General features: G+C 47.0%; 1 protein-coding gene across 3 annotated transcripts in view; it reads left to right on the forward strand.

The window, feature by feature from the left end:
- The window catches only part of GALK2 (galactokinase 2), an 88225-nt gene that overhangs the window by 56119 nt on the left and 12449 nt on the right, over positions 1-19657 (forward strand). For all 3 annotated transcript variants that reach the window (XM_019533643.1, XM_019533641.1, XM_019533642.1), the window contains one exon: positions 1184-1394. In XM_019533643.1, coding sequence (XP_019389188.1) covers positions 1184-1394 — 211 coding nt within the window. The remainder of the gene's footprint in view (positions 1-1183; positions 1395-19657) is intronic.

Below are 19657 nucleotides of genomic sequence, written 5' to 3' on the forward strand. Positions count from 1 at the left end.
GGGGTTCCCCCCCCCCCCAGCAGCACCTGTTGAGTCAGGGCTTTTTTTTTTTCAAAGTGCCAGGAGCTGGGGTGGGTGGGGCAGCGGGTCAGGGATGGGCCTGGGTGATTCGGCCAAATCGATACAGCTGAATCGATTCAGGACAGTGATTTGAATCACCAAATCGAATCACTGTCCCCCTAATTGGCCGAATCCAAAGCGAATACTAGCCACTTCGCACAGGCCTAGTGTTTATGTAGTTGCCATCCCCCTTCACCACCACCTTGTGCTTGTGTGTACTGTCTTCTGTTGGTGAGCACCAAAATTGTCTTGTAAAAGTGGTAGAAATGGGTCTGGGGGTCAGTACAGCTGAGGTCTTGGAACGTATCCCTATTTGTTACGTTGTAAAGTATGTTCCCTTTTCATGAATTTGAGTTATGCACCATTTTCCAGGAACACATGTACAGCATAAGGTGAGGGAAACCTGTATAGCATGGCACCCTCTTTGGGATGATCTGAAAAACTTGACTATAGTTAAACAGCATAATGTGGCAGCAGAACACATTCCAAGTTTTGACTTATTATAACTCCTATGCTTCATTAAATTCCCAGAGAAAAAAAAATATCATTGCATTGTTAATGTAATTAAGATTCTGGGACCAACCTAAACTTTAGTATTTCAAGGTTTTCCTAAAAAAGTTAAGATTATAACCACAGCATCAGATCATTGGATTCATCAATCACATCCAGGTGCACTTGGAAAAAGTCAGGCTGAGTTTACAACAAAGAGCAAAGATACTTACTATAGAAAGCAGTCTTTTAGGAAGTGTCTAGTTCTGTTGAATTATAGCACATGTATGAACAACTGTCTGATGGTGGCTTTAAAAAGCAAGCGACTGTTTGAAGCCATGGCCTCAGTGGAAAAGGAGGGATAGCTAATTTGAGTAGAGAGACAATGCCAGTACACGTTTTAAGCTAGCTTTTTAAATAAAAAGAATGCATTATTTTCAGGGCTATACTTGACTGAATTCTGCCTATTTTATTAATATATTTTATATGATTATATTGACTATTTATTGTGTAGTAAGCTCAACAGCTTCTACTGGGAGGGAAAACAGCAGCTTTAATGTCTGTTTGCACTATGAAATATTTCAGGTCACTTGCAAACCACAAGGCTTAGTGCTGTCTGTTTTTCAAATTGTAGCTTCTCTCCAAGTCAAAAGGCCTGGCCTGGAAAAAAATGCTGAAACTCCAAGATGTGCAGGTTGAGCTAGGGTTTAGCCTGGAGGAAATGCTGACCATTGTCGAGGAGGTATTTCATCCTGAGCCTTACAGCATACAGGAAATTTGTAAATGCCTGGGAATTAGCCTGGAGGAACTACGCACTCAGATCCTCAGTCAAAACACGCAAGATGGTGAGTGTACATCAGATGGTGTTTTTGATTTGAAATGTTTGTATTATTTTAGATAGTTAAATGCTAATATACACAGAAATCTTGCCAAAAGAGTTTATCAGGAGCCTGTTTGGAGGGTGAAGAAACTGGTATGCTGTAAGCATTCACTGTGACCTTTAACTTGAAGTGGGGAAATGTATTTAAAACACAGTTCCAGCAAGGCCAGTTTCTTGGCCATTGTGAATAAATCCCAGCCATCTTAAAATCATGTCCAAACAACTTGTGTCTGATTAAGGAAAAGTTTAAATTGCATTCCTTTTAGAGAATGTTTTTAACAAAGCCAAACTATATTAGAAACTAGTTAGCTGGAGACTCATTGAATGCAATTTTAAGAAACCTTAATTTGTCTTAAATAAGAGCTTAAGATGAGGCCAACATGAGTCACGCTGCAGCCTTGCCCTACTTCAGTTTGTCCTGCATGCTGCCAGAGCGTCTCTTTGGAGGAGCCTGCTTCTGGTTGCTTCAGGGCGTGCTACAGGAGTGTGCCCTGTCCACCTTTTTTCTGTGGGGTTTTTTAATTTTTTTATTTTGATGCCTGGATTTCCAGGTATCAAATTTAGAGCCCATGCTGCAAATATGCAGTGTGGGGAACATTTTTTTGGTTCCCAGCATGCCTCTTGCAACATCACAAACTGTTTTGAGATGCCACAAGAGGCATGCCCCCATTGTCCTACTTTAAGTACCTGTGAAGTATCTGAGCTAACCCCCCAGTGTGGGGAGCTAGTACAAGTTAATTGCCATTCAAACTGTATGTGTAAATGATTGCCCTCCTCAGCCCCCAAGGACCTGTTTTAATCGGGTTAAAGCAGAGACTCTCAGACCAGGAATAACCCCAACTGTTTTAGCCTATAGGGAGCTTTGTGTACATTCTGGTTAACAGAAGATTAACATCTTCTTAAACAATGAGAGAAAAGACATAGAAAGTAATGTCACTGTCGGAGAATGCAGACAGTACTATGACTGCTTTGACCTTTCCCTTTCTGCCACCATCTCCTTCACTGCTCCTTTTCCCTCACTTTCTCCTTTTGTGGGTCAAAGTGCCACCCCCCAGCAAAACATCAGCAGCGTGCCCTTCTGTAACTTTATTCCCTTGATCTGCCTAGGAACACCTATTCTCTCCATGCAGGGGAGAGTTGGCTATGCATTTTTATGTCATCCCAAGATTCTCCCAACATCATAGGAATCCTCAGCTATTGAGTTGGGGTAGCTGTTGGCACTCTTTCTACTACTGTATACTACTTTATACTACTCTTTATATCTCTTTGTAGAAAGCTTTACAGTGCCTAGGTTTGGATTACACTGACCGGCCTGATGTACAGTACTTCAGTTCTGTGAACTCTATATGCTTTAGATATTGCAGAGCATGAGTAACTTACTAATTTTATTTTCCTATGCCACCTTGTCCTACATATTTCCACGCTCTCTCCTTCATGAGACAGTAACTCACGAATATTTATATTTTGTTACCTGATGCCTACAGCCAGCTTCTAAGGTTCAGTGGAGTTGAATTGTTTATACGGATTGTTATTTAGACTTAAAAAACAGCCTGAACAAGAGATTTCAACATAAAAGCCAAAGAAGAAAGTCCAAGGAAATGTTATGCTACAGCTCTGTCTAGTGTTTGCAGATGTTTGCTGAACAGAATCTCTTATAATTCGTATGACCATGATTTAATTTGATAAGGCAAATTAAAATGGGTTGTGAAGTAAGCCTGTTTGCATGCACAAGATACAGCTACATAATAGATTCCTGTAGAATTGTAAGCAACTAAGAAATAAGGCAGATGCAGTGCACATACGCACATGCTCTCAATTGTTTGTTTTTTGTTGTATACCAAACAAATTACACTTTATGTTGATTTTGGAAAGCTACTGTTTGTTTGACAAAAATATTTTTCTTTTTGTTTCCTGTTTTTTTTTTTTTCACTGTACCCTAATGCCAAAGCTTGATTTCATGATATGAGAGGAAAAGAAATACTGATAAGTGATCACTTCAGAGAATGTCAGAAATTTTGGCTGAAATTAACTCTTTTGTGCATCATGGATCATAAAATACTATATTGTTTTCATTGTGAAACTTAAAGGAGACTCCAATAAATGGTAGAATGTTAAAGTCAGAATGAGAAAACTTATTTCATGGATTCTGAATTTTTCATTTTAGCTGAATGTACATTTCCTCTAGCTTCCATTTCTTCCAGCTCTCAAAGATCAGTAATAATTATTAACAATGTTGCATCCTTATATTGCACCCTATGTGTAAGAAGGTGAATGAGCTTTACTAAACGTATAGCCATTTCAAAGCTGCATAAGCTGATGTGCCAGTAATGAAAATAAAGCCCTAGTCCTGACACAGTATTGTATTGCGCTTTGTTAAAACACAGCAATTGTATTCTTCCCATTCTGGTTAGTTTGCTTATATTAGGAAATTCTTAGCACAAATGGTAAATTTGGCAGTGTGCAAGCTTGCAGCAAGGATGTTTTTGGTAATAGATTTTATTGGACCAACTGTATAGTTGGGAGAGATGCTAGACAAACTATCAGGCATAACGTTCCCTTCTTCAAGTCTGGGAGAGAAGCCTAAACTTAATACCATATAAAACAATGACTTGTTTAACTCTAGTGTGCAAGTGAAGATAGTTGCTTAAGTGGAAGAGGGCTGTAAAAACATGGAGCAAAGAGAAGCTATGAGAAGTAGTTGCAAGTGAAGGGCAAATACAAACCTGTCTGCACATCTCCACTAGAGAAAAAGACCATTACCTGGAGCAACTTCATGCAGGAGACGGCCATTACTGTAGCTTGCCAGCTGGCTGAGCTGGTTCAGCTCATGACTGGTTTGCCTTTAGCAAAGGGCTACCTGGCCCTGGATGCAAACAGGCAAAATCTAAACCAGTAAGACTTCCACTGGAAGAGTTTTGCCCCTGATTCTGCAAAGGGTAATTCCTCACTGGATTGGGAGAAGTTACCCCAGTTGAGGGGCTTGTATTATTTATCTGCTACTGTTGTACACTGCTATAGGGATTTCACAGTCTGTAGCTTTTAACTGGTATATTTCCCGAGTGCAGAACTCAGTTGGGGGAGGGGGAGAAATCCTTAGGAAAAAATTGATTATGATTTTAAAGTTTTCTGAATTAGATAAACACAAGTAGCTGTTGCACAAGCATATCGGAGACCTCTTTCCTTTTAACTCAGATTTGAAATTCTGGGAGCCGAGGCCATTTGCAGACTGTCAAAGCATGTTGTTTTGTACCTAGCATTTGGGGAACATTCAGATATACATACACAAGAGTATACATTACTTACAAATACTGTTTCAAGTGATCCCCAGGAAAATAATGGATAAGCACAAAGGATCCAAGCAGACACAGCATCTACCAACAAACTGTGCTTTCATCTTGGGTAGTGAGCAAGAGAGGAGAAATTACAAGTTGGACTTGTAGGTTTGACATGCAATCCTTTGCTTTGATTACACTAGCTGCAGCTGGAGGGAGGCTACAGGTTCCAGCTGTGCTATTTGGTTTTAGCCAGTCAGAAAGGCTAATTTACCATCATCTAGCACTCTCTTTTACTGGCCACTTACCCCCTCTGACTCATCAGGTTAGAGTCACATTCTCTCTAATCATATCTCCTCTTGCCCCTTTTTACAAGATTTCTTACCCATTTTCACTGCCCTTTTCCACATTGTTTCAGAATAGCTATAGAATGCTTTCAGTTGCATTTGTGATGTGGATTTAAAAATCTGTCAGAAACTGAGTTTTTTGAGACCTGCAGGAATGGGCTCTTAACTGGAAGTCAGAGATAGGACCAAAATCATGGTCCCTAACACAATTAAGCACTAGATCCACACTTTGAGGGTAGTTTTGCAGTCTGATGTTGGGTTTTGCCATTGAGCATGTAGCTGAAGTTAAAGCTGAGCATATAGCTGAGGATTCCTCCTATGCTAGGGAACCCCCAAGTGTCTACATTGTATCTCACCTCTCTTCCTTTGACTCCAGAAGGGTGTAGAAATTGGTTAGAAGCCACATTTGAACCCCTTTTCCAGCCATACCTTTCTCGATCAAGTCAAAGTCTGAAACCCCCAGTTTTTGAGATGTTTAGACCTGTCTGCAGTTTTTGGCTTGGGACCCTCTTAAGAGGCAATCATATTTCCCAGATACACTTCTCTGTAATTTTGGCTTCATAGAGCATTTAGGGTGTGGTAGCTGTGGGGAAGTTGAGTATTTATAAACTCCACCACAACAGGATATTCTCCTATAAAAGTGTATTTCTTTTGCTATAAAATGTTTTCATCCTTCTTAAATGAGGTATTTTTAAACCATTTTTTTCCCTTTTACATATAAACGCGTAATCTAAATTTGACATAGACTTGGGAATTGGAGTATCTTGGGGGTTAAAAAGCATCTGCCTAGTTTCTGGTTTGGCTGGATAGACCCTTCCCACTTCCCTTTTCCCTCAGCCCCCAAGACTAACTTTAAATTCTGGGCAATTACTATGGTTAAAAAAAAAATTCTCTAGTAGCAGTACAGCTTCAAGTGTGTGTTTTAGTAGCCTTATGCTCACAAATTTAAGTAGTCCAAAACAGCAACAGAAATGCTTGTATGTTTCTCTCTGTAGAAAGACATAATCAGAAAGTAGACTTTTAAACCCCTTCCTATATACATTTGGTGAATCAAACTGTTATTGGAAACCTGGATTTAGTTTTCCCCTATGGCACAGGAGAATGTGATAGCAAAGTGCCCCTTCATCTTAGAAGGAACAATAATAACTATGTGTTAATTTTTGCATCGTAAGCAACTTATGTGGGCCAGCATTGTCTGAGGGGGGGAAAAGTTCTAGCATTAAACAGTGGGTGTCAGGATCAAATGGGTCTCTCATATTCAATAGTTTTTATTTTGCCAATAGTCCCATTTACCAATAGTTCTGGATTATGCTGCACAAAAAAGGTGGTAGAATGTGTCGACATGTGATTTTTTTGGTGTAGTTGATTCTTCCCTGGTGAGAGAGTTTACATTCCTACTTGTTCTTCAGAAATGAGCCATGAATGATTCATCAGTATACAGGTAAATGTAATTTCATTAGCTGTCAAAGACACCAGAAAAAATACAGAGCCTAATAGAAGGTTAGACTTGAGCTAAAGGTCAGATAAAGCAGGACAGGAAGCCTCAAGGAAAAGAATGTGCTGAAGGTGAAGTAATAACAAATAATAAGATTTACTGGAACCTGCAATATTTTGTTGTTTCTTACACAGTAAATCCACATCAGCAACATGGCCAAGTTTGCACAATTTTCATAAACTGAAGATTCAAAACTGACCTTACAAAAGGAAAACCACAGTAATGTATAGTTCTTTGCTATATTTAACTAACCCACATTTATCTGAGACATAGTTTAGGATTTTTGTTTGTTTTTTTCAGTGTTTTGACATGGTTTCATCTGTGTCACTTTCTCAAATTTAACACATCTATTTTCTGGAAGCAGCACAAATTGCATTGATGCGTTGGAAAATTCTGTGATTTCTTCCACAGGCACTTGGTAGCCATGAGCAATTTGGGCTCACTTCTCTATAGCTTTGATGGTGCCAAAGAATTGGTCTTTTCAGTGGAAATTCTTTGGGCTAGGGACAGACATTCAAAAAGCCTGAGCCTGAATTGATTCAATCTTTGCAGGTTAGTCTAACCTGGCTAGGCAGAATCAATTTGTAACTACAGACAATCACCCCCGGACTGAAAAAAATGCAGGCACATGCCTGCAGTGGTTCAGGCTAGAAGCTGGGGGGTGGTAGAGCAGCCCTCTCTTCCTTTCTACAGTACTGAGCTGAGGAGGGCATGGCCAGGGCCCAGCAGGATGCTCCGATTAGGGAGGGGTTCCCCCTCCCCCCCTTTGGGGAATTGATAACACAGTGTTTATCACCCCTAACTCAGTGTTTAAAATCACCCCATTAAGAAACCAGAGGGATATTACCAGCTACCTGCTGATTCTGCTTCTGTCCCTTCTGCCACAGCATGGACTGTGGCGAGCATGTGGTCTGCTAGCTAACGCTGAGAGGTGTCTGTGTAAGACAGAGGGGATGGGGATATCCCTGCTTAGCAGGGAGTGGTGAGGGGAGGTAGAGAGCAGAGGGAAGCCAGGCAGATGCCTGCAGTCTCTGCTGGAGCTGCAGACAGGGAGCAGAGGGGAGGGTCCAGCTCTGCTGTGGAGCAGAGAGCCCTGCCCAGCCCAGAGAGCATGCCAGGATGCTGGGGGAGTCTGGTTTAACTTAAATCAGCAAGGGGTCTGGGACAGACATTGCATAAACCAGTTTGACCCAAATCATTCAAAAAGGTTTTTCTCAGATTGGTTTATGTGCACTGAACATCTGTTCTGTTACAGGTTTAAACCAATTTCTGATCACTTAAACTGGTTTATGTGTAATGTCCATCCCTAGCCATGCAGAGGATTGAAGACAGGGTTCAGGAATCCACTGATCATGTGTCAGTGGATCCATAAAGGCATAAAAGGCATTGCAGAATCCACTGACCACGTGTCTTTGTGAAAAGAGATTAAAAATGAATACTTAGGGCAGTAGTTACTCTGAACAGTAGCAACTGCTGAAGTACTAGTAGCAAAATGGGGCTTAATTTATTCAAGCTATGAACTGGGGAAAGGATTAGCTCCCTTAGAGTAGGTTGAACACAGGCAGAAATGCACAGGGACATTGCACAATGGCTAAGGCAGACTGTCAGAGGTTTCCAGAAATTTTCCCTGTGCTATCATGGATCATTATTCTTGGTTTGCCTGTTCCAAACACATTGTGAAGGTTTGTTTGGCTACTCATTAAAACAGAATAAAAGACGTGTACCCTACATTGCAGAATGTTGTTTCAGGAACAACACAAGGGGATTTTAGGGAATGTTTCAGAAGCTTCCCCTCTGGCAGCCTGACTCACCCCAGGGCAGACCCTCAGCTGGTAAAAATTGTTATAGCACCACTAAGAACACTACATTGCATGCCAGCAGAGTCTCTCACCAAATTGCTCCATCTTCAAGTTGACTACTTTAGAACCTCCCCCAGACACTGACCTTTTGTTAGATCTGCCATCTAAGATATATGGCATGCCAGGTGCACAGAACTGCATGAAGTAGCCTCATAGATGTACAGAAGATACTGTAGTTGCAGGGCATTTAGAAGCAGGTATTTAGAGGCATCTAGGTGGCTAACTCTTGTTTATCTCAGTAGGATTTAGGCATCTAAATACTTTTAAATATCTAGAGCTTAGGCCTAATTCCTCCTGCTTAACTCACTCATAATTCTTAGAATAGAGAAGTGACTACAGTCACTAAGTAAACCTTCCATTGGCCCCAGTAAGAATCTACCCCTTGTGCAAGAACTGCAGCATTAGACCTTTGAGTGCTCCGTAATAGCCTTAGCTCATTCACATGACTCCAGGCCCAGCTCAGATATGAGATTTTTTGATGTACATTTATAAGTTTTGCATCTTTGCCACCCTGGCCACAATAAGCTGAGGTACGGGTGATCGTCCTGGGTTTCTGGTAAGGCAGGCCATTCTTATACAAGGTAACTGATTTTTAGGTATTGCTGTCTTGCACTCCTCCACATCTCATTGGGTTTATGGCCATGAATTCAGAACACTAGGGGTGTGCCCTATTTGATTCGGATTCAGCCTGAATCAGGCACAGAGTTTCAATTAGTTGATTCAGATCACTGTCCCTGATTCGATTTGGCTGAACCCAAATCTGAAGATTTGATGCCAATTTGGAGATTCAGTGATTCGGACATAGACACAGCTTTAAAAGTTTTTTCTACATACCTCCAGGTACCAGCATGGCTCGTAAACACTGCGATGCTGGGGCGGATGAACCATCCCACAGAAGCATGGGGGGCACCCCCTTGTGTGCTTGGCGGTGAACCTGGAAGTGGACTGGCAGTACTTCTGGTCCACTTCTGGGTCTGTTGGGGGGGTGCCCCGGTGCATCCCCAGCTCGGCAGTTGGTCTCAGGGCGGACCCCGGGTACCTCCCAGACCCAGGAGGCACCAATTGCATGCTCCCCAGCAGACCCTGAAGTGGACTGGAACTGCTTCTGGTCCACTTCCGGGTCTGCTGCTGACAATGCTGGGGAGCCCCCCGTGCTCCTGTGGGACACTCCATGCGCCCCAGCATTGCAGCATTCACAGACTGCCTGCTACCTAGAGGTATGTAGAAAAAACATTTAAAGCTGTGTCTATGTCTGAATCACCAAATCTTTCCAAACCACTCTCAATTCGGAGGGTTCTGATTCGATTCGTAGAGATTAAAGAGTCCTCCGATTCAATTCTGATTCAGAAATTCAGCCACCAAATAGGGCCAAATCAAATCAGAGACCAAAGCTTTGCACAACCCTAATATATACTAATAGCAATTGTCCTCTCCAGGTATGTGGCTTCCAGTTCAGATTCAGCTCTCGTTGTCAGTCAAATAGCAGTTTTATCATTGCTATTTTATGAACGCATGGGATATTAGACAGCCTTAACTGAGAAAAGTGTTCCTTTATTATCCACAGTTTTGTAGTTCAGATCTGAATCAGGTAAATCATTACAGTGCTTCAGAATTTGTGGTAGGACTCGTCTATGGAAAAAAAATTTTCACCTGATTATTTTACTTATGCAGAGAATCAAACTTTGGGAGAAACACAGCAAACTATAAAACCTTTTTGCTAAACACACAGTTAATTTTGGGGACTGGAATGCTGTTTATCCTCAGTCATTTTTACAGTGCTTGTGGTTTTCTCCCAGTTTAGATTTACAGCTATATATCATAAAAAAGGAGAAACCCCTAATTTAATGATATCATTTTTAAACTGTTATTTGCTTGGCAAACAGTCACGTTTGCATGGGAGGCTAAAAAGCCAGTGCCACAAAACCAGTTTCTCTTATTTTAAATTCAGTAATTGCCTGAAAGAGTTTTATTAGTTTATAGACAAACCAAATATCGAAGTTGTGGAGTCTTCCCTACATGAGAATGCTGTCAAGTATCTGGCTTCAGATTTTCTGGCTAGTAGCCAGCAGCTAGAGGACCCACTCTAGTTGCCAATACATAACGTGACGAGCATAACACAACCATGAAGTGTTTTAAGGTAATCCGGCCAGTAAAGCATTGCTTTACCAAAGGGTGGTCTCCGAATCAATCACAGCCTTTGGCAAGACTTTTGCCTTAAAATTGAAAACAGACATGTTTTCTGTTCATTCTTTGGGTTACTACTGTTCAATGGTGATTTACAAGAGAGTGTGAGCTATGGCAATCTCTCACGCAACTTCAGATATGCCCTAAACAAATGCACATTTAGAAATCTCCTTGCTCTAAGACAATGGCTTCACAAAAAAGTATATTTAAAGATCCTAAAAGACTACCATGAGTCCTGTGCTATTCCCCAGCAGTTGAACACGGAGGCACCGTTGTGCAACTTATAGTACAGATAGCTATAGACGCAACAACATGATTGAAAGACATAGCAAAACACACCTCTGAATTCAATAAAACAGAAATTGTTGTTTAAGCTTTCTCTATTGTTCAGTGACATTTCCAACAATAGCTTCCAAGGTGCATTTTTCCCCCATTTTGTTTTCATCTTCAACCTAATCTGGCCATGTTTTATTCAGAAGATAGCCACACTAACTTACATTAATTTCTATCTGAGTTATACAACAAGCAAAGCAGTAGTTAGCAATAGAGAAAAGTTGTTTTGTTCTGTAATCTTAGTCTTTGTTACAGTCTGAGAGCTAAATTCTCAGCTGAAAAAAAATGGCAAAGCCCAAAGTCCCAGTTCACTACAATTTGCTCTCAGTGGCATCAACCCAAGCAGTTATCATCATTGCCACTCCCAGTGCTCCTCATTCTTGTACTGCATCCGCACTTCCGTCAAAGGGTCTTAGCTTTCCAGACTACCTCAAAGCAGCATTTACAATATTACAACTTTTCAGAAAAGGACCAGTAATATACAGGATCCCACTAAGATTTTACCACCAAAGATAACCACTCTTACATGCAGTTTTAGTCCTTTCTACCTAGCAATGGATTAGTAAGATCAGAAAACAGCAGAGCTGGAAGAGACATCAGGAAACCCTCTAGTCCAGCCCCGCCATAATTTTCTACCAAAACAAGCACCACCACAATCAGTTTGTCCTCTATCCCCAAGATTCCTTGACCCTACCACTCAAGAATGCATCCTTGGTTATGGCGACTCCTGACCTCGTGCATATTTGACATTATTCCCTTGTCACCTGTTTGATGTTGCGAATGCTGTATCTATGGCAGAATGCAGCTGTCCTTTTGAACGTGAGACTTGTCTGCCTTCTTTCTTGTCTTTTTACCTCCATGTTAAGGTATAATTCCAAGAAAAGGGGGTTGCTAAACCTTAAGTAGTCATCTAATCAAATGTAAAAGTATTGGAGAAGGAGTTGGCTACCACTCCAGAGAATTGTTGTTTTAGATCTGAATTCTAAGTACATAAAGCTGTTGAAGGATAACAATCACCCAGCCTAGTGAAGTTAATAAGGAGGTAAAAGGGTAATGGAAGTACGCTAACTTTTTTTGAAAGATACTGACATAAGGTCAAATACCCCTGAGAAAGCTGAGGATGGGAAATGCATACGCATAACTTACTGTTTGGCCTAGAATAGTATTCCTCTTACGTCATCTGAACTAAAGACAATGCATTCTGGAATCCCTTTTGTGAATTTGCATGTTATGCATTTTATTTAAGTCAAGGGGAGGTAAACAGGAAAACAAAATATCCTCAAAGGTGGGGTAAATAGTATATTTACATAGCTGGGGCAGGGACATCACTGATCTCAGGGCCTATGCCTTTGGACCATCATGGGGCATCAGATGTTCAGATGCAGTGGCTCAGGCTAGAATCTGGAAGGCGCTAGAGCAGCCCTCCCTTCCCTTCTATAGTACTGAGCTAAGGGGGTGGGGGGGAAGGAGATTGTGGCCAGGCTCTGGCAGGACATTCTGATTGATTAGCCTAGCAGGGAATTGATAATAGTGTTTAGGGAGGCTGCCTAAAGGTATTTCCAGCCCTGGAGAGGGGCAGAGAGGGGTCAGTTCCCTGCAGGCCGCAGTGAGAGAAGAGCAGCTGAGCATCTTGGCAGGCAGAAACTGCAGAATGTGCCTGAGGAACACTGTGGGAGTGACCCCGAGGCAGGTAGAGGCCTGCACACATGCGGCGGGTGGTATTCTCCGGAGCGGAGCTGCAGCTAAGGATCTGGACTGAGGGAGTCCCAAGGCCCGAGAGAATCTCCAGACTGGAGTTTTTCAACAGAAGATCTGGAGGAGGGCCTGAAGGGGGGAAAAAAAAAATAAAATAAAAAATAGAGGTACAGGTAGAGCCTTTCTACACATGGGGGAAACCCCAAAGAGACTGTTAGCGTTCATAGGGGAGCAGGGTAGGTTAGCACATTGCAAAGAATGGACTAAGGGATTTTTTTGTCTGGATTATGGTGTTTGGGATGTTGAGCACTTGATCACAAGTAAAAGGGACATTGCCGGAGCCTGACAAGAAGGCTGAGAAGCAGCCAGAGAGTTCTGTGGGTTTTTTTGCTGTTTATTTTGATTTTCTTGAGCATAGGCCAAAACCGGCTCCTGGAAGGGTGTACCCAAAAGAGGCCCAAGGCCTCCCTGGGGTAGAGGGCCAAAATAAGGCCACAACAGGCACAGCACTGCAGCTTGGCTGCGGAAGAATGTTGTGAACATTGTGAATATTGGGAATCTGGAGAAGCTAGGCTGGAGTAAAGGGGAGGTTTTGCAGCCCCACAGAAGAAACAAGGATCAAGATCAGGCAGGATCACCATGGGCAGTGCCTCCCAGGAATATATACGTCATCAAAGTCGTGGCAGGTGGGAAAACGTAAGATCCACTTCCTGGCAGACCAGGTGATCCAGAGCCAAGGTCCACCCTGTCACCACCCGTAGGCAGACGAGCTCAGGGCAGTGCTAGCAAGCCCTGTAACATCTACAGTCATCACAGTGGCTCATTCAGGGAAGGAGGAGGGCTGCTGCCCTCTGTGCAAGCAAGGAGACCCCTGTGTGGATCTCTGATCCCTGTCACGCTGGGTTGCAGGGCAGGGAAACAGCACAGAGCAGCAAGCAAGCCTGCTGGTCTCTGCTGCACAACTCGGCTTCACGGGGAGCAGAGATTCGCACTGGTGGTCTCACCACCACTGCCGACCCCGCGCTGTCCTGGCATTGCATGGCAGGGCAGCGTGGGTTTGTGCCACATAACCCGGCTCTGGGGAACAGAGATCCAGGGCAGTACAGGGCGGACAGTACCAGTGAGGAGACCCCCTGCGCGGATCTCTGCTTCCTGCAGAGCCAGGTCATGTGGCAGGGACCAGCACTGCCCTGCCACGCAACCTGGCTCTGCAGGGAGTAGAGCTCCGTGCCAGGGGTTTCCTTGCTGCTGCTGCTGACCCCACACTGCCCCAGATCTCTGCTCCCTGCAGAGCCAGGTTATGCGGTATGGACCCACACTGCCCTGCTATGCGACCTGGCTCCTCAGGGAGCAGGGATCTGTGCTGGGGATCTCCTAGCCACCACTGCCCACCCCATACAGCCACGCATCACCTGGGAAGCGTGGGGTGGGCAGTGGTGGCTAGGAGACTCCCGATGTGGTTCTCTGCTCCCCACAGACCTGAGTTGCACAGCAGGCCAGCAGCGTGCAGCTGTTTCCCTGCAAGCCCTGCTCTGAAACACCAACATTTTTGGAAACATTTCTGAAATTTTTTGGATGCCTTTTTTTGTTTTGGAGATGTTTTGGAGCCTTCTGTTTCGATTCGGATTTGGTGTTTCCAGCACTGAAATGGCCTGAAACACCTCCAAAACAAAAGAGCTGCCAGAATTTCACACAGCCCTAGTGCACCTATGGTCAGACTTAAGAAACATAAAAGCAAACAGGTGCAAGCAGGATGGGACCCAACTACAGCATTCAGGTGAACATTCAGCAAGGAAAGCTTCTTCATGGCTATGATACCATAGGAGAGACCTTTCTTCAACCTCCTGAATATGTCCAGCTGGCTTCCGGATTGGTTAGAACTGGTAAAGATTGTGGCTCCAAACATTCCTCCTTGTCACAGAGTGGGACCTACGAGCACCGTGAGCTCGCTAGCGCCCCCTGCTGTGTCAATTAAGGTGATCCAGCACCCTCTACACACCCGCCACATCTTTGCTGTTATGAAGTTCAGTATGGGAGGCTGCCTACTTTCACCTTAGACACTGCGCTGGTGTTACCTCCGTTCCCAGTGGGGTGCTCCAACACCCCCAGCCTTATGGGCAATGCGTGCCTCCTACCTCCCCTTCAGCACGCCCCAAGCCTCGCAGTTGTCCCTGGACGTTATTAGGTCCCTTACCCCCTAGTGCCCCTGTCTAGCACCTCTGGGCTCGTCATGCCCTGGTGCTGCTCTCTGGCACCCCTGAGCTTGCTATACACTTGGCACCCCCTGGGCTTGTCATGCCCCGGCACCCCTCTCAGGCGCTTCTGAAGTTATTATGCGCCTGGTGCCCCTTCACCAGTGCCCCTGGGCTGTTCGCGCAACTTGAGCCCTTTTACCAGCGCCTCTGGGCCGGTCATGCACCTGGTGCCCCTTTACCGCCGCCTCTGGGCCGGTCCTGCAACCCGCTTCCCTTTACCGGCACCCTTTAGGCTTGCCGCATAACCTGCGCCCCTTTACCAGCGCCTCTGGGCTCGTCATTTAGCCTGCGCCCCTCTATCGGCGCCCCTGGGCTTGCCTTGCCCTGGCAACGCCCCACTGGGGCCTGTCTTGCGCTTTCCATGCTCCTTGCCCTCTCTGGGGCCTCTCACCCCCCTCTGGGCTTTTCTGCCCTCCCTGGGCCTATGCCACACTCCTCGCCCCCGTCTGGGGCCAGCACCGCACCTCCCGCGCTGCATGCCCTCTCGGGCTGGGGCTACAACCCCTACACACCGAGCGCCTCGCCGGCACTCTCTCGCCACATCCACAGTGGCACCAAACGCTGTGCCACCCTGGCACTGCTCGCCGTGCCCCACTGGGCACCGGGAACCCCCAAGCTACTGGGGAGCCCCCATGAGGCCTCCTCACACCCCTACAGCCTCACCCGGTCCTCCGGTGTAATAATTACAACTCAACAAACTATAAGCCAGCCGGCTATAATGCATCATAAGCCCCTGAGCTTATAATACCAACTCTCTCATACCTCCGTCAGGGTTCTCTCTACCCCTGCATCATCACAGCCGGTCAGAGTGGTCAGGCTGCAACCATCGACTCGGGCTGCTCAGCTCTCCCGCAGAGCTCCTGCGGCTGTCTGGAGGGAACTACTCTCTAGGCTCCAGCCTGGGCCATTTATAAAGGCCCGGCCCTGCCCCCTTCTGGTCACTTGACCTGCCTGGTTGCTGCAGCAACTGGCACCTGAGCTGCCCCTAGTGACTGGCAGCTCCTTAACTGTATTCTAGGAACAGGGCACCTAAGTGCCCCTGTGACACTCCTCCCCCCTTAAGTTCCAGACTCACCGGGGGGGTGTCCTTCCAATTCCTTGCAGCATTATCCCTCCAGGATCTTTTCTTGGTCCTCCTGCAGGCATTTAACTGCACATGTACTGGAGGCGGAGGTTTTAAGGTGCCCCCTACTCGCCTTTTACCCGAGATGCATCACGTGGGATTTGTTGGGGGATACCCGCCACAGGTAGCCCCCCCACATTAGCCATCCTCGGTAAATTGCCTACTGCGCCAGCTGAGTCTCTGCCCCTTCCTGAAGACTCCTTTTGCCGTCCGACCTCCGGGGTTCTCTCTTCTTCGTGGTTGGGTGGTGTCCGCCTCGCATCTCGCCATCGTCAAGGTCCTGTAGCCTGCCCTGAATTTCCCACTGATGGGTCAGCACCTTCCATGTCGCTTCTGCTGTATAAAATTCAATCCTCCCTTGGGCTGTAGATCGCCCTCTGTACGCTTTGTAAACTTTAACAAAGGCTACTCTGCCTACCTTGGCTTCTACGACCGTCCTCAGTGTCCTCCAAGAGGCTTTCTTGGGTAAGCCATTCACGTGGAGGTAAAGCCTTTGTTCCGTCCCCGCTCTACGCTTAGTAAGCAGCTGCTTCTCCCTACTACTCAGCCCTTTACCTCTATTTTCTCTCTGGGCCTGGACTCTGCTCCTGCTTGCTAAGCCACCTTTCATATCCTGCCACCTCGGCCTAAGGACTCCCGTCGTCTTTCCCTTAGATCTCAGACATGTGGGTTCCCTATGGAGTGGAAGGCTTCTGCCTGGCACCATTCCCGCCTTTGTTCCTGCCCCCTTTGCCACGGCGGTAGTTTCTGGCAACTCAGAGCCCCCCATGGCTCTTTCTCTTTCACTCAGCAGCAAGGTGAGGCTTTTCAGTTGTTCCCTCACTTGGCTCATCTCATGGGCTTGTTGTTCACGCCACTGACCCCATTTGTGGTCGCAGTAATCTTGAGCCGTCAGCAGAACCTCTTTCTTTAGGGCCTCCAGCTTCTCAGTTATGAAGCCTTTCACCTCTGCATTTCTCCCTTGCTGTTTGGGGTCGGCCCCTTCCCCAGGATCTCCCTGGCTCCCCTTCATGGGACACCCCTCTCTCTTTTGTTCTTGCCTTAGTTTAATTGTCACATTCCCCACGCTTACTTCCGAGACTTGAGAGCTTGCATGAGCTTCTCTCCCTCTCGCCTCTCCACTTCAACAGTCTTCCTTTCTTGGGCCAATTGCCCTTCAGGCTCTTCTACCTGTTGCCTTAGGGAGCTCATACTCTCCGAAGTCTGCACTTCTGTTTCTATGGAAAATGTGGCCTTTAGCCCCTGACTCTCCTCGGCCTTGCGGACCTCTAAGGTTAGCTGGGCATTAGTCTGGCTCTCCGCTCGGAGAGTCTCTAGTGTTTGAATCTGTTCCCCAAGACGGTCCTTCTCAGTTTGCAGACTCTGCACTTGCCCCCTTAGTTCCTCATTCTCCTTGCTAGCGCTTGCTAGTTCTGCCTCATAAAGGCGGTTATCTTTTCCATCTGTGTTGCTATTGCCTTAGAGTTCCGCTCCGTTTGGATGCGGTCCTCATTTAACTCCTTTTGTACTGTATCAACTAAGCGTTTGGCCCCTCCACATCTGTCTCACCAACACTCCAGGTCCTCCTGAAGGTCCTGTATCTACTCCCCTTGAGCACGGAGCTCTTTGCACAGGGCCGTTATAACTTCCCTTGACACTTCTAATTTTTGTTGCAACTGTGCTTGTTCCTCTGTCAGGATCCTGCTGGCCTCAAGGGCCTGATCCCTCCAGTTCCCCAGCTCCGCCTGCATCTTGCACAGCTGGTACTCTCTATCTTGGCTCTTTTTAGCTTTGAGAGCCATCGCCCGTTCTAATTTCTTATTCTGATCTGTCTCCATAGCTATGAGGCGTCTAATTTCCTTCGCTGCCCCCTCCTTCTTACCCGGCGACCAGTGTCACTCGAGGGCGGCTGCTTTCGCCTCAGCGCTTTCCTTTTGGGCCTTTACAAGTTCCAGCTCCTGCTCGAGCCGAACCATTTGTTCCTCGCTCACCCCCATTCTCAGTCGCCATAGGAACTCCAGCGATGCCTGGCCTTCTACAACCCCTTCCTGGGTCATGTCTTCATAAGCCATATCTAGTTGCCCTAGGGCCTCAATCTCGCCACAGCAACCTGAGCAATGGGTATGCATCCCCAATTCTGCGTTCATTTTTATGCTAGCTTTCTGGGTTCATTTCCCTTCGCAGGGACACGGGTTCTATCCCCGTGCATGGCCGACTTCCCGGCCAATGCACCAGTTGTCACAGAGTGGGACTTACGAGCAGCCATGAGCTCGCTAGCACCCCCTGCCGTGTCAATTAAGGTGATCCAGCACCCTCTACTTGCCCGCCACATCTTTGCTGTTATGAAGTTCAGTATGGGAGGCTGCCTACTTTCACCTTAGACACCACGCTGGTATTACCTCCGTTCCCAGTGGGGTGCTCCAACACCCCCGGCCTTATGGGCAAAGCGTGCCTCCTACCTCTCCTTCAGCACGCCCCAAGCCTCGCAGTTGTCTCTGGACATTATTAGGTCTCTTGGCCTCTAGCGCCCCAGGGCTCGTCATGCCGCCCTATTTACCCTGCACCCCTTTACCGGCACCCTGAGCTTGCTATACACCTGGCGCCCCCTGGGCTTGTCATGCCCCGGTGCCCCTCTCAGGCGCTCCTGAAGTTATTACATGCCTGGTGCCCCTTCACTGGCACCCCTGGGCCACTCGCGCAACTTGAGCCCTTTTACCAGCGCCTCTGGGCCGGTCACGCACCTGGTGCCCTTTTACCGGCGCCTCTGGGCCGGTCACGCACCTGGTGCCCTTTTACCGGCGCCCTTGGGCTTGCCGCGTAACCTGCACCCCTTTACCGGCGCCTCTGGGCTCGTCACGCCCTGGTGCCCCTCTCTGGCACCCCTGGGCTTGCTATACACCTGGCGCCCCCTGGGCTTGTCATGCCCTGGCGCCCCTCTCAGGCGCTTCCGGACTTATTACGCGCCTGGCGCCCCTTCACCGGCACCCCCCGGGCCGCTCGTGAAACTTGCGCCCTATTTACCAGTGCCTCTGGGCCGGTCACGCACCTGGTACCCCTTTACCGGCGCCTCTGGGCTGGTCCTGCGACCCACGCCCCTTAGGCTTGCCACGGAACCTGCGCCCCTTTACCGGAGCCTCTGGGCTCGTCATTTAGCCTGCGCCCCTCTATCGGCACCCCTGGGCTTGCCTCGCCCCGGCAACGCCCCACTGGGGCCTGTCTTGCGCTTTTCACGCTCCTCGCCTTCTCTGGGGCCTCTCACCTGCCTCTGGGCTTTTCCGCCCTCCCTGGGCCTATGCCACGCTCCTCACCTCCTTCTGGGACCAGCACTGCGCCTCCCGCGCTGCACGCCCTCTTGGGCTGGGGCTACAACCCCTACACACCGAGCGCCTCGCCGGCACTCTCTCGCCACATCCACAGCGGCACCAAACACTGTGCAACCCTGGCACTGCTCGCCGTGCCCCACTGGGCACCGGGAACCCCCAAGCTACTGGGGAGCCCCCGTGAGGCCTCCTCACACCCCTACAGCCTCACCCGGTCCTCCGGTGTAATAATTACAACTCAACAAACCATAAGCCAGCCGGCTATAATGCATCATAAGCCCCCAAGCTTATAATACCAACTCTGCTCTATGCTGGCTCTCTCTCATACCTCCATCAGGGTTCTCTCTACCCCTGCATCATCGCAGC

Source organism: Crocodylus porosus, unplaced genomic scaffold, assembly GCF_001723895.1.
Source record: "Crocodylus porosus isolate Cpor-Errol unplaced genomic scaffold, CroPor_comp1, whole genome shotgun sequence".
In the NCBI taxonomy this organism is placed as follows: Eukaryota; Metazoa; Chordata; order Crocodylia; family Crocodylidae; genus Crocodylus; species Crocodylus porosus.